Raw genomic sequence first — 15,150 nt, forward strand, 5'->3', positions numbered from 1 at the left:
TGAAATAAATTAAAAAATTAGGTTTTCAGAATTTCATGCCAACTCACTAACAAGCCCAAAAATTTGGTAGTAAGTTTAAGAAACTAAAACAAATTTCAGGAATGTAGCTAGCTTGCTAGTTAGCATCTAGTAGTTTTTTCCTTCAACAAATTTTGACCTAAAAAATATGGAAAACTTTTGTTGAAGGAACAAGAATTTTTGTTAAAAAGAAAGCTATATGCTCCATGCTTTGTGGAAAAACAAAAGATAGGAAAAAGCAAGTAAAAAACAACAACAGTAATGCATAAGCTACAAGCTTGCTACTTTAAGCTCTCAACCTAATTGTACAACTCCCTATTTGTTGAAGCTCTCTACCGATCTTAAAGCTCTCAGTTGGCCTCTACTATTGCTAGAAGTAGTGCTAGTTGCAGATAGACAACTGGGGATTTGCCTATCAAGAACTCTAAGCTCTCAAAACAACTTTTGATTTCAAGGGAAAAGAGCTTTCAAGAGATGTTCAACTCTCTATTGACTTGGATCAAACAAATCCTGGGACATGCTCATCAGTTTGCCCTAATTTTGATGCATTTGGGCCAACTGGGCCAAATTTTGTGTCCATTGCAAAAGTAAAGTGTTCGAGCCAATAAAAATAAGTATTGAGCCTTTTTTATTTAAAATCCTAAACAAGAAAAATTCATATTCCATTGCACAAGTAGGATTGGTAGGATCCCAAGTAGGAACGCAATCCTAAGATCCTACGGAACCAGATAAGATCCTACTAGATCCTAATTGATTAAGATTCTTCATAGAATCTGAATCAATTAGCCAAGTTTGGATTGTAGGACTACAAGATCCAAATCAAGATTTTGATAACCATGTTTTCAACCAAGCTAAAGCTTGAGTCAAGCTCCAGGGCCCATCGGAATGGGTGGGACACCAGAGGAAGTGGTCTTGTTTCTCACAGAAGCCCTTGGATGTTTGTTTCCTGGATTGCTTGTTTGTTCTTTCCACTTGCCAATTTCCGATTTCAAAGTGGGTTTTGCCTGTTTCCTAGGTTGTTAGTTTGTTCTTTCCACTCACCAATTTTGAAGTGGGTGATGGCAATAGCATTTGGTTTTGGGAGGATGTTTGGGATGTGTTGAGGGATCACTAGTGTAGGTAGTGCCCCATTTTTTTAATATTTCCCCTCTTCACAAAGCACCTATCAACTCTTTCTTTTCTTTGAAGAGAGGCTCTCTTTCTTAGGAATTCTATTTTTTAAGAAATCTCAATAAAAGACAAGCTAATGAACTCATCAACATGCTTAACGTTCTAGTGCTTTTTTGTTCCTTCAAATAGGGTGATGAGAAAATTTGGGAGAAGGATTCTATAGGTCTATTTTTTTCCTTACCAAACCTTTTTTCCGTACCAAACCTTTTTTCCTTTAACCCCTAAGCTTCCACACCAATCATTTTCCTAGTCTTTTCCCTGGATCTACATCATATGAAAGGCTTAGTTTCCTCAATAAGATTCGTACATTCATTTCCCATGTCTCTCACTAGGCTTACTATGCACAACCTAATACAACACAAAAGACCACATAAGGCCTCGAGTCCAAACAAGCACTCCATGTGCCATGAGTTCAATGCAACAGATGCACGACTCTACCTGCAGTGCAGGGTGGCTAACTATATTTGGAATGCTCTCCTCATGTTTTGATGAAGATTTTTTTGGTGATTTTGTGGTTGTCGGGAATCTCCTGCAGCTGCAAGTGAGCTATTGGGGCTTTGGCAAAACCTAAAAGGAACGAACTTTAAGGAGATGCTCAATCTTTTATACCTTGTGGATCTTTTGGAATGAGAGTAAATCAAGAGCCTTCACAGACCATACAACATCTCATTTTTTATGGGATAAACTGTATTTTTTGCCTCATTTTGGTTCATTCTTTTAGGCTTTTAGGGAATATCTCTGCCTAGCCTGCAAAGGGATTGGAGGGCAGCTTTTTGTAGTTTACAACTTTTCTTTTGTTTCAGTGAAGGGTATCTTCTACTCTTTGTACTTCATTCTTAGTAATATGTTTTCCCTTATCCAAAAAAAAATGAAAAATTTTTCCATCAAAAGAATACCTGAAAAAATTATTCAAAACAAATGTTTTCTTAAAATTGTTTTATTTTTCTAATTATATGTATATTTTATCTTTTTTTATTTATTATGCCCATGTGATGTAGGATGAGAAGCTGCTATTTAGATGGATCATTTCGACCCAATTAGGAGGCCTATGTCAAAGAATAGGGTGAATGGTTTAAGTGTGTGTGTGTGTGTGTGTGTGTGTGTGTGTAGTTTGCTTGTATTAGGATTATTTATGTTGGGGTCTAGTTTGTAGCAATTGTGTATTTTATGCGTATGTTTGTAATGCAATGTAGTTTTAAGGGTATGTATGTAATTTCATGTGTTTAGAGGCTTTCTTATAAATAGTGATGATGCAGGGAGTTGTTTATGAATTTTCAATTGAATTAAACGCGAGTTTTACCCCTGGTATCTCCTTTCTCCTCCCTTCCCCTTCCTTTATGCTACCCCTGCATCATTTGGAATCAAAGCCCAACTTTGATCTCCATTCTAGCCCATCTTCGAGCTCCATTCTTCCAATCTCCATTCTAGCCCAATTTTCTTCCCCATTAATCTCTCCTTCTCTATTACCCTCTCATCTCATAATTTTTGCTCTGAAATTTCAGTTTAGAAAAAAAAAAAAAAAAAAAACTGAAAAGCGGTTCTGCTGTTTTTGATCATTTTCTGAAATTCCATCCATGTCCCCATTTTTCAAAAAAACCACCTTCCAGACCCCTTCTTGCAACACCACCCATCCCATTGAAAACAGAACCCCTCAAAACCCTCACCCTCAAGTTTTCATCATCGTCTGACCACCAGAGGAATCCCCACGTGCCAGCTAAACATCTCCAATCGTCAACTCTTCGAAAACCCTAACCTCCTTGCTTTTTTCATCACACCAACAACACCATTGAACTCCTCATCCCCTGATCTTCCCTCGACCAAAGTTTCATTGTAGGTGACTCAATGCCAGCGACCCACACACCGGCTACTTGCGAGTGGGACTCTGCCCAACTCATCTCTTAGTTCCAGTTTCGTGAGAATTTGCTCCAGCCACGATATTTTGGATTCTCTCCATGATATTTTGACCTACAAGGAGATATTTTGTTGTGGACATAATATATTGCAAGCAAGCATGATAGTTTTGGCACAAACCCCTAAAATTGCCGCTGCCAGCATAAAAATCAGGATTGCTGCATTTGTGAGCATTTCTAGTGAATTTGTTTCATTTTTGCGTGATACTCAAGATTAAAGACAACTTGAAGATCATTCTTAAATAATTGAAAGTGAAGTTTGTGATTTGCTTCATATAATTACATCATGGTGACCAATGTTGAATTGTCTGTGAGGTGTAGTTGTTATCCAGTAGGATACAAAATATGGAAAATGCTTTGGAGACTATTATTGGTGCTTTGAATAGGCTAACAACCAAAGTTGCAAACTTAGGTAAAAGGCCCATGGAATTTCCTACCAAACAAGATGGTGGAATAGCTGCTGTCCCTCATGCTTTTGAGTTGTGTAAAGGCCGAAATAATCATTTAGAGTAAGGGAATTATTATAGAAGTCTCAGATTTTTAATGGTGGTGGTTCTCCTAATGAATTTGATGATTGGGTCTATTCTTTGGAGTATTATTTCCAATGGTATGACATAAATGAGGCTAGAAAGTTGTAATTTTCTGAATAAAAATTGATGGAACTGCTTGAATTTGGTAAATTAAACAAAGGGAGATCTTTATAAGGAGATTTGGTGAGATTACAATGTGGGATGAGAAGAAGTGAGCCACGCAGGAGCAATTTTCTCCCAATTATCAGCAGCGTGTTCATCTCCAGCTCTTTGATTTGAAGCAAGAAGAAAATACATTGATGGAGTACACTAGTAGATTCTCTCATTTGGCACTCGTGTCGATATAGAATGGAAAGAGGAGAGTTTCGTACAAAAAAGGGTTGAAGCCAGCTATTGCCTCCAAACACGCTGCATGCTGTCTCATTACAGTTGGGGATGCAGCACAAGTTGCCACTCAGATTGAGGAGGACATGCAACGCAATCCTCTTAGGGCTACATCAGCCCTTCAGTTTGAGAAGAGTACTAGTGGAGTTCTAAGAGAGAAGACAGTTGAGCAATTGAGTAAAGGTGTTCATACTAATACCTCTTGGAAGATTACTGAGCATGCTGGAACAATTTCTAAGAGCCAATCATGACTCAAATGCTTTTAAATGTAAAGGTTTTGGACATCAAGTTACACAATGTCCATAACCAGTTCATGGCTGTTTCAGAGGGAAAAAAAAAAAACCATTTTTAGTGCTTCAATGTATGCTCTCTTCCCAAGTTAAAGAGACAGAGGATTGGAAGCGGACCAACGTCTTTCAAACTCAAGTGATATGCCAAAAACAGCTTTCTACTTTGATTATTGATCCTAGTAGTTGCACAAATCTAGTTTCTAAAGAAGTTGCGAAGAAGTTAAATTTGGAAGTTGAACCTCATCCTGAACAATACAAAATTGCTTGGGTGGATAATACCAACTTGACGGTCCATGATCACTCATTGCTTACCTTCAAAATTGGTTCCTTTAAGGAGATAGTGCAATGCAATATCCTTCCTCTCAAAATTTGTCATATCCTTTTGGGCCAACCATGGTTATTTGACAGGAAGGTGAAGCATGATGGATATGAGAATTCTTATCCCCTCTACATTGACAACAAGAAGTATAAATTGATGCCATCATGAATTCTTCCACTAGCCAAGTTAAGTGTACTGTTGATTCCTTTCTTATGAAACGAGATGACTCTATTTATGGTAACCTCCTTGGTACTTTCCCCAACTTGACATAGTCGAGTTCTTTTTGAAAGTGGGGACTTGATATAGGACAAAAAGCAGGTATTTGGATGGATCATCTTGGCTCAATTAGGAGGCCTATGTCAAAGAATATGGTGAATGGTTTATTGTGTACAAAACCTAAATGTGCTTAGTTGTTTAAGTATGTGTGTGTCGTTTGCTTGTATTAGGATTATTGATGTTGGGATCTTGTTTGTAGTAATTATGTATTCTAGCGGTATGTTTGTAATGCAATGTCGTTTTAGGGGTATGTATGTAATTTCATGTGTTTAGAGGCTTTCTTATAAATAGTGTGAGAAGGCCATGATGTAGGCAGTAGTTGATGAACTTTGAATTGAATTGAACGTGAGTTTTCCCCTCAGTATCTCCTCTATCCTCCCTTCCCCTTCCTTCCTCTCTTCTAATTTCTCCATAGCTGCAGAACCTTGATGCTGCCTCTGCATCACCATGCTGTGTCGTGACCTAATTTTTTTAGAAATTAAGATATCCTCATGTCTGTTTATGTGCTTATGCAAAGAGTTGCAGTAAACAACCAAGTTCTCTAGCAATTCATCCAAGACTGAAAAAGCCAAAAGGTATACGTTATTCCATTTCTCAGGATAAACACAGAATTATGTTCCGAGTGGAATAAGTAGAGAATGAACGATACCAGCTAAAGAGAAAAACATCAACAAAAGGAGGGGAAAAAAAAGTAGTACAAAGTCCAACACAGATACAGTAGGTGAGTAGGTATACCTTGTATTCAAGTGCATTAAGTCCCTTGCACACAAATTCAAACAAAATCCTTAAGTTTTCAGGGCTTGGCGCTGTTACAAATATGTTTGAGTACCTATTAGAATGAATTGCTGCCATCAGAATTCTAAAGAATGTTTATAGAGTCCCAAAAGAGGAAAGAATAAAGCAGACATGAATGCGCACACACAAAAATGTAACATGATTATATAATTATATTCAAGGATATACTACCCTGCAGCAACAGATCCAGCAATGGCTAAACCAAGGGCAGCCGATTTCCCACGGCCACGAGCAGCAAGCAGAGCAACTGTGCTTTTAAGCGTCTTATCCAAAATTGCATCCAGAAATGTAATGACAGATTTTCCCTATTTAAACATTGTAACAAGTTGACCAACTCTAAGCTTCCCAAGAGTAATAAAAAAATTTAGTAAACCCAAGATCAGAATTACATGCATCAGGAAGGCAATCTTACCTGGTCCAACGTACAACACTTCTGAATCAAAGGACCAACAGGAAAATCATCATTTAGTTGCTCTTTTAGATTCTTTAGGCTCCGTTCTGCTTCTGAAAGCCCTTCAGAGTCCTTCAATCACCAACCAGAGTACAAAGAAAGTAGATTATTAGAGGTTAAAGCAAACTAGAAATCTCTCCCATCAGTGATATTAAATATTGTATGATAAATTTATATTAACACCCTTATATATAATAAAATAAAGAAAAATTTTTCCTCCATCTTTAATTGAAAGGAGCAATACTCCAAGCAGTTTTGCTCTGAAGTTCGAGAGAGCACAAAACATGTCAAGGCAAGCTTAAGTCTAAAAATTTAAATGAAATTTTTTTAAAAAAAATCAGAATTACCTCTTTAACTAAAACTGGGACAATTGACCTCATATGGGACGAAATTGGTAGAATATTCAATTCATCATCCATAACCACACATGCTTTGCATGAAGCAAGTGATAGTAAGAAACGTTCATTAAAGCGCCCAGTGGCCTCTGAATGGGATTCTGTACGGAACCTCTCATGAACATCCTGAAAATTAGCAAGATTTTACTGAGTTTGATAATCAACAATCCAATTACATAAACCATCAACAGTCTAAGCACTAAAACAATGTTCTAAGACTGCTACTTCAATAAGCTACAGCATTTGGGACACAGAATGTGGTGGTTCTGACCATACATCCTAGCATAAACTTGCCAAAAAATAGTTAAATATAGATTACTTCAGCAAGTTATATAATAGCAGTCAAGACATCTTGTCTGCCATCAAAATGCACATGCAATGAAATTGATGCGCCAGCAAGCAGCAAAAAAATTCTTTTTTTGATAGAAAGAGAAGATTTTCTTAGGAAGAAGAAGTACAACAAGCAACATAAGTAATCCTCCTTAAAAGATGCAAAACAAAATCAAAATAAATCAAAACAGCAGAGCCAACCAATCGCTCTATAAATCAGAAAACAAAAACCTTTTGAAACACCCAGCTGCAAAAACCCACAAGGAGGCCAAATGCTAAATCCTATTCCAAAGCCTAACCAAAGACATCTTCCCCACAAAAAGTACGAGCATTCCATTCCAAAAAAAACACCCCACAAAACTGCAAAAATTGTACACCTCCACAGGGCCAAAGCATTCTTACCCCTTCCACAACCTGAAAATTTGATAGCCAACAAATCTTCCACCAACTCCAGACGCACCCAATTCTCTCAAAATAAACCAAAAAGAGTGTTCCACATCCTCTAAGAAAAGGAACAATGCAGGAAAAGGTAAGAAGCAGACTCCAAATTTTGAAAACAAAGAGAATCCGAATTTTGAAAACAAAGAGAACAAGTATCTGATGATAAAGCCTTAAAAGGCCTCCTACTCTGCAAGAGATTGTTAGTGTTAACTCTATTAAGATCACCAACCAAATAAAAACCTTAATCCTAGAGGGGACTTTTTTACATAATTAGAACTTTATTAATACATGAAAAGAAAAAAAATAACAGAAAAAAAAAAAAAAAACAGGACAAGACATACTCCTTTGCAGCAAAATCAAAAGGAAAAAAGAAACAAAGTATTCACATCAGTGTTACCTTCCCAAAGGTTCTATGAGGGGATGTTAGCCTTCCAAATGGATCTATGAAGTGGGAAAGACAAGCTTTTTATTGGCTAAATGCTCAAAAACAGATTAAGAAGAATAGACCCCAGAAGAAAGCTAGCAGCCAAAATTAATCATTCGGAATAAGCAATTAAAATATTATTTCTAATTATGTCATTCATTATACATTTTAAAGGAATTTTTTTTTTATAACAAAGATAATAATGAAAATAAAATACAACTGCAAAAGTTTATTGAACTCTTTAAGAACATAATTTAAGAGCCTCCCTGATGCCAATTATAAACAAAAAAAAGTCCTAGTATTTTCAGTAAAAGAAATCCAGAGAATAATTAAGATGAAAAAAAGATATATATGCTCTCACATCAAGCTTAGAAAGTAAATGGAGATTTATCCATAGTGATATAAAAAGTAGATCAGAAATCAACATATTGAGAGAAAAACAAGAAAATGACAAAATTAAATATAGCATTGGGATCCAAATACAAAACAAATACAAAACAACAAGTGTGATGTGAGGTAGACCAAAGGTCTATTTCAGCAGTGGGGAGATGTGATTCATACCATAACCATGGTGTACAAACGGGTGAGCGAGGGAAGAGAACGAAGGAGCAATAAAATTAACCCGCCACCCTCCACGGTTTCTATCGTTCTTGCAAGAAGATTTGGTGTCAAAGCCTCAAAATCCTGAAAACAGGAAATATAGGAAACTTAGAAAAAGATTGAGAAAAAAAATGCAACAATGCATCCTCTTGCAACATCACTTAATAATTGTGGAAGAAGGCAATTCAGCTAAATGAAAGGAGGAGATTCAGTAACTACCTGTAGTATGCACATACCAAAGGTATTGCCAAGAATTCTTTCCGAATCCTTGTACAAGCAGTATGTTATTTGTCCACTTTCAACAAAAAGTGAAAAAGGATTGACTGCCTCATTATCCCACAATCCTTGTTGCAATAACCGTTTCATCTGCTTTGCACGTTTTTTCTTGTGACTGCAAAAACAAAAGTAAGCTATCATGCTTGCGCATGCCAAAAATAAATTTATGAATTTAAAAAAAAAAAAAAACACAGAAAAAAGAGATGCATACAACAAAAAGTAGGCCATAGTTATGCTTATGGATACAATAAAAATTTGGCCATAGTTCTGCATACAACAAAGATTTGGCCATAGTTGCATAGTACAGAAACACAAAAGATCGTTGCAAGTTCCTCAAAAAGGATTGTCTTGAATGAGTTCATTCTATGATTTCCATTTTCTTAATGAAATAATTCTTTCTTTAAAACTTCCCTTTCCCTAGATACATTGTTCAACACTTCTACCAACAACCAAAAAAACAAACTGGAATAATAATAATAATAATAATAAAAAAGAGGCCACATATACAAAAAATGGAAGGAGCCAGTCTCATTTTATTGCTATATATATACACACACACACACACACCAGCATAGACTGATTCTAGACAGGAAAAGTAACCATTTCGGATTGTGTTTTCCTCGAAGCACCGAGCTTGAGGAATCATTATCAGGCTATAATTCATGTTAGGGCTGTGTTGCAGGAAGGGGAGGGACATTCAATCCAATTGATGCTGATGATGCTGAAGAAGCTTTTGGCTGATCATGGGAGACTAGGCCTCCATTTGGGAGCACTTAAGAAAAAGTGTTTATAGCACTTATCAAGTACTACAACAAACACTTATTGCAAAACGTGATTTTCCAGAACCACTTTTTTTAGAACTATTTAAGTGAATTTTGAGAAGCAATAGAAACTTTTTGGCCACTTATAAGTGGCACTGTTAATAGGCGGGGTCAATTGTAAATTTAAGAAAATTTAGTGGCTATTTTATAATTTAAAAATACATTAAAAGGAATTATATATTATTTTATTATGTATTATAATATATCAATTATTAATGAAGCATAATTCAATTATGAAATGAAGAATAAGAACCACCTATTAATTTAAATTAATATTAAAAATTTAAAATACTACTTTAATTAATAATACATTTTAATATAAATTAATATGAAAATCAAATGTTATAAATATAAATTAAGAACAAAATCATATTATATTTTTTTTACTTAATTAAAATATTTGAATATTAATTAAAAATAACAATTAACATTATTAGTAGTTGAATTGTTAATTAAAAATTAATTATATAATATTTTATTATGCATTATAATCAATTAATTATCAATAAAATATAATTAAATTATGGAATTAATAAAAAGAATCATCTATAAATTTAAATTAATATTGAATAAACTAAAATTTCTAATTAGCTATTAATACTATTTTTAATATAAAGTAATGTGATAATCATATGTTCTAAACAACGTTTTAAAAGGCATTCGTGAGGCGCACCTCTTGATGCATTTTGAGCATAAAACACCCTAAGGCATGACTTGAAAGGTGCAAATCCTAAAATGCGTACGCCTCAAGGGAAAATGCGTATGCCTCAAGACAAAAGGCACACCTTTTATGCCTCATATGGGAAGGCATATGCCTTTTGGGAGCATCCTGATCTAAAATATTTATAAATAAAAATTAAAAAAAAAAAAAAAAACAAGTAAACAAAACTAATAAGGCTTTGACGAGCGTCAAAACCCCCCTCTCTTGACGAAGTTTCTTTCTTCCAAGCTTCTACCACTCTCCGACGACTCCTCCAGCTTCTCGCCTCTCTCTGACGAGTCAACGACCCTTTCCAATGTCTGGTCTCTCTATGACGACCCTTTCAAACCTATCGTCTCTTTCCAAGCTTGCATCTGGCTTCGAAGACGACTCCAACTTCTCATCTCTCTACGACGAGTCAACGACCCCTTCCAACCTCTCATCTGCCTTTGACGACCCCTTCCGACGTCTTGTCTCTCTTCGACGACCCATTAGGACATCTCATCCCTCTCCACCGACCCTCTACAGCCTCTTGTCTCCCTCCGCGACCCCCTACAACCTATCTGCTTCAAGATCTCTTCTCAGTCTAAGGTCTCTCCTCAAACTAATTTGAGTATTCAACTCTCTCTCTCCAGTGTTGTTCATAGCAAACTCCCAAGACACTCTCTGCTAGTGTCTCTAAAACTCATTGTTTGAGTTTGTTCGCTTAAATTGGCTTATATGATATTTAAAAAATAATTTTTTATTTTTTTCTCCATTATTCTTAAATTTTCCTCATTTTAATACTATATATAAACTTATTTTCTTTATTAATTATTTAAAAAAATACAATCCCAAAATGCTTACGCCTCGCCTAGCCTCGAGGAGGGTAAAACGCCTCGCCTTACACCTTTGCCTTTTAAAACATTGGTTATAAATATATATTAATAACAATATTATTGTTAATTAATAAATAATATTATATTATTTTAGTTAATACAAAACATTTAAATTTAAATTATAAAATTAATATAATATTATTTAAATTTTTAACTATAAAATATTAATATTCTTATTTAAAATATATTAAAAATATATAAATTAAAATTTCAAAATTAATTAATAATATTATTTTTATCATGATTTAATATGATAGTAATATGTTATAAATATACCTTAATAATAAGATAATTATTAATTAAAAATAATAATTTCATACTATTTTTAATAGAAAATATTTAAAGTTTAATTATAAATAATTAAAATAATTATTAATGAAACTGTCAATTAAAAAATATTAATATTATTTTTTAATTTAAAATATGTTTCAAAATAATCATACAATACCCTAAATAAAAGTAAGTATCCAAATACCACTTTTTTAAATACAATCAAACATCACATTATAACTTTCAGCACTTTTGCAATTTAGCACTTATTATCAGCACTTATTAAATTTAACAATTTTTTTTTTAAAAAGCACTTCTGCGTAAGTAGTTCCAAACGATCCCTAGGTTTTCTATGAGGAGTGAGTTAGTTATTGTTTCTGGTATGAAAAGGGATAGGGGTAGGCTTAAAATAATTCGAAATAAGGTAGTAAGGATTTAATAGCTCTTAATCTAGTAGAGGAAGATGCTCTCGATCGGGTGTATTGACGGAAGAGGATTCATGTAGCCGAACCTACCTACTGGGGCTTAAGACTTGTTGTTATTGTTGTTGAATGGGAGGTTACCACCACCAAGTCTTGGCCAGTCAAGTCTTTTATGGATCTGCTTTTGTTTGGCAGTGACAGCCAATTCCTGGAGCAATTGCAAACCAGGGGTAGAAGGGGGAGCATTTGGCTGTCATGCCAGCAAAGGAAGTTGAAGGCTATGGAGAAGATCTTCAAGAATTTCTATTGGGAAGAGTGGAGTCCTCTTCCAACAGAGTTCAGTCCTTCAGCGAAGCAGCACTCAAATGAATGATTGCCCCCAAACAAGCTGCAGCTGTAGTCAATAAAGGGATCTGGTGTGATTAATGCTAAGTTAGTACATGTACCTCAAAAGTTCACTTTCCAGGAAGTTCTCTAGCTGCTAGATTTGTAGGGGGCAGTGTGGACTCGTGAAGAGAGATAGAGGTGTAGGCAAATGAAGCATGGGTGCTCCATCCAGCTTCTGATATGGTTGAAAACCTATTCTAAATCTTGTTGCTTGGAATTATTGCAAAAAGGCAATGTACAAGGGAGCAGCTGAATTAGTGCTCCATCCAGCTTCTGATATGGTTGAAAACCTATTCTAAATCTTGTTGCTTGGAATTATTGCAAAAAGGCAATGTACAAGCGAGCAGCTGAGCTAGTGTTACAACTTTACTTGCTGTACCCACTGGTAGAATGCGACTGAGTGAGCTCTCATACAAAATCTCTTTGGATTTGAATAGTGGCGCTTCCCACCCACATTTGGGACAACTACATTTCCCATGCAATTCATTATTATTGTGGAGGTTTCTTGGAACAGATAAAGCCAGAGGTCCTGCTAACCATGGGCTTAAATTTCCATGAAATTATCGAAATTTCCATTGACATTTCCGATTTCCGTCACCCTCGAAATTAAAATGACAGTCGATTTCCGTCTTCCATAATTTTCATCGAAATCTCAACAAATCATTCGAAATTTATTGAAATCTCGATATTTTAGCAAAATTTGTTGAAATTTTAATTGTACAATGAATTTTTTTTCGAAATTCAAATGATAAAATTTATGAGTGAAGTAAAATTTCTTGTTTAATTTATTTTATTTATTTTTATCGAAACAAAACATTATTACAAGTGCTTTTGAAAATTATATGACAAAATAAACTTACAACAACATTTTATTTAACCATTCATGTCTAAATTATCATTATTTGTAAAATAAATAATGTTTAAATGATTTATGAATTTCATCTGTATTAACTAAATATGTTTAATGTACATTATTTTACAATATATGTTTGTTACACATGCTATATTACAACTTTTCCACATTATACACAATATTAATGTACTTAACTTGTAATAGGTCTTAAAACTTACATTATTATGTTTGATAATCATTTCTAAAGTTTCACAAAGGATTTCATGCTTTACTACTGATTTCCGTTATTTTTTCAAATTGAAATCAAAATCGAAATTTCTGTACTTTTTGAGCTTCAAAATTTGAGCCGAAATCAAAAGTTAAGACCTTGCTGCTAACAGCTGAATGGGCAAGAATTTTGGAAAACGAGCACCACATTATGACAATTGTAGGGGCAGAATTAGATCAGGCTTGAGATTGTTCTGGCATCGAGAATGGCAATAAGAGGGGGATGATGGGCTGTGCTGCTCATCCAAGAGAGACAGCCACATGGAGGTGGCCTTTGGCAGGGAAATTCAAAATAAAAATCTGATGGTAGGGAGTCACATGCACAGCATATGAACAGGAAGGAGATGGAGCAGAGGCAACGTTTTTCACTTTAGGGTTTTACTTTGATCCATGCTTGTCTTTCTTCTATCCCTTGTTATCTATCCCATTCTACAATTCCAGTGAGAGTTTCCAAGAGATAAGAGAAGTTGATGAGGGATCTTCTGTGGTCTAATGCAGACAAGTGGACGAGATTTTTTAGTACGATGGAACATTGTGAATAGGTGTAAAAAAGAGAGAGGTCTAGATGTAGGTAATTCGGTGTCTAAAAACATTTCCTTGGTGCCGAAGTGATTATGGCATTTTCCTTTAGAACCTAACTCTCTTTGACAAGGTAATCTGTAGTAAATTTGGACATTTCCCACACGGTTGGTTCATTGCTGCAGGAGTTAATGTTACTTAAAGTCCTTGGAATTTGTGTCTCAAATATATCAGACTTTCTTTCCTAATGTTTGTTATAAAATGGACAATGGGCAGAGCATCGTTTTTGGGAGGATAATTGGATTGGGAATGTGCCTTGGGCCATTGGCTTCCCTAGTGTTTTTTTGACTATCTAATCTTCATGAGTCCCCTATTCACTGTCTTCCACATTTTGCAAGAGGATGACAATTCTCCGCACTCATGAATATCAATGAGTGAGAAACTAATGAGTTTGCTTCCTTGAATATCATGCTTGATTCTTTTCATGTCTAGTTGGGTAGTGATAAATGTGTTTAGAGTCTTGCTTTTTCTAGGGATTGCTCATGCAACTCTTTCTTTTCTCATTTGATCCATAACCCTAATGTTATCCCCTTTGCCCTTTATTCTTTGATCTAGAAAGCTAAAGTTCTTTCAAAGATCAGGACCTTTTCTTGGACAATAATGATTAACATCAGAAGGGTACAGCCAACAAGAACCTGTCTCCTAATGTTCATGTCTTCGGTTTTACAAATGGGAAAAATTGCTCACTCATTTACATGGTTCTTCTCTTGGGTATTTGGAATTTTTTTGAGATATTTGGTGAAAATTGAATGCGCCTAACTTCTTTGAACCGTTTTTGTACTAATAGCTTTGGAGGTCTTGGTAAGAGGGAATTGAGGAAAGTTCTATGGCTTTGTTCTATTCTAACTACTATTTGGTGCTTTTGGTTGGAAATAAATGCTAGAATCATTAAAAGAGTCACCGTTCCAATAATATGCTTTGGGGCAGAGTGGTCTTCCTTGCATCCCTTTCTTGCTCGACAAATGGATTTCATCATGTTTCTTTGGAAGACATGCAGTGGGCTGGTTATGTTACAACACTATTAAGATTTGTCTTGGGTTTACTTTCTTCTTCTTTTTTTGTTGCTTTCCTTTTGTAATGGGAGGATATCTTGCTCTCTCTAGTTTTTTTCTTTTTTTTTCCCATTTATTTATCGCACTCCTTCTTTTTCCTTTAATATAATTCTTTGTTTGTCAAAAAAATAATAATAATTTGGGCCAGCACTGTGAGGGGGCTGAAGTCCCAGAAAGCCTGAAGTTGGACAAGATGGATAGGGCTTTGAATGCCCAGCCCCAAAACTGCACCCACAAAAGAATGGGCTCCTCATCTATAGGACTTGGTGGTGTTGAAAGGAGAAAAGGAAATGGATTGGTTTGTATTAATCC

At 35.2% G+C, this 15,150-nt stretch overlaps 1 protein-coding gene across 1 annotated transcript in view; it reads right to left on the bottom strand.

The window, feature by feature from the left end:
- Positions 1-15,150, bottom strand: part of LOC131154044 (RNA cytidine acetyltransferase 2-like) — a 58,331-nt gene that overhangs the window by 40,195 nt on the left and 2,986 nt on the right. The window contains exons 3-8 of the mRNA XM_058106519.1: positions 8,553-8,724; positions 8,295-8,417; positions 6,491-6,664; positions 6,105-6,215; positions 5,864-5,997; positions 5,633-5,726 (exon numbers count right to left, since the gene is read on the bottom strand). Coding sequence (XP_057962502.1) covers positions 5,633-5,726; positions 5,864-5,997; positions 6,105-6,215; positions 6,491-6,664; positions 8,295-8,417; positions 8,553-8,724 — 808 coding nt within the window. The remainder of the gene's footprint in view (positions 1-5,632; positions 5,727-5,863; positions 5,998-6,104; positions 6,216-6,490; positions 6,665-8,294; positions 8,418-8,552; positions 8,725-15,150) is intronic.

Source organism: Malania oleifera, chromosome 4, assembly GCF_029873635.1.
Source record: "Malania oleifera isolate guangnan ecotype guangnan chromosome 4, ASM2987363v1, whole genome shotgun sequence".
NCBI lineage: Eukaryota > Viridiplantae > Streptophyta > Magnoliopsida > Santalales > Ximeniaceae > Malania > Malania oleifera.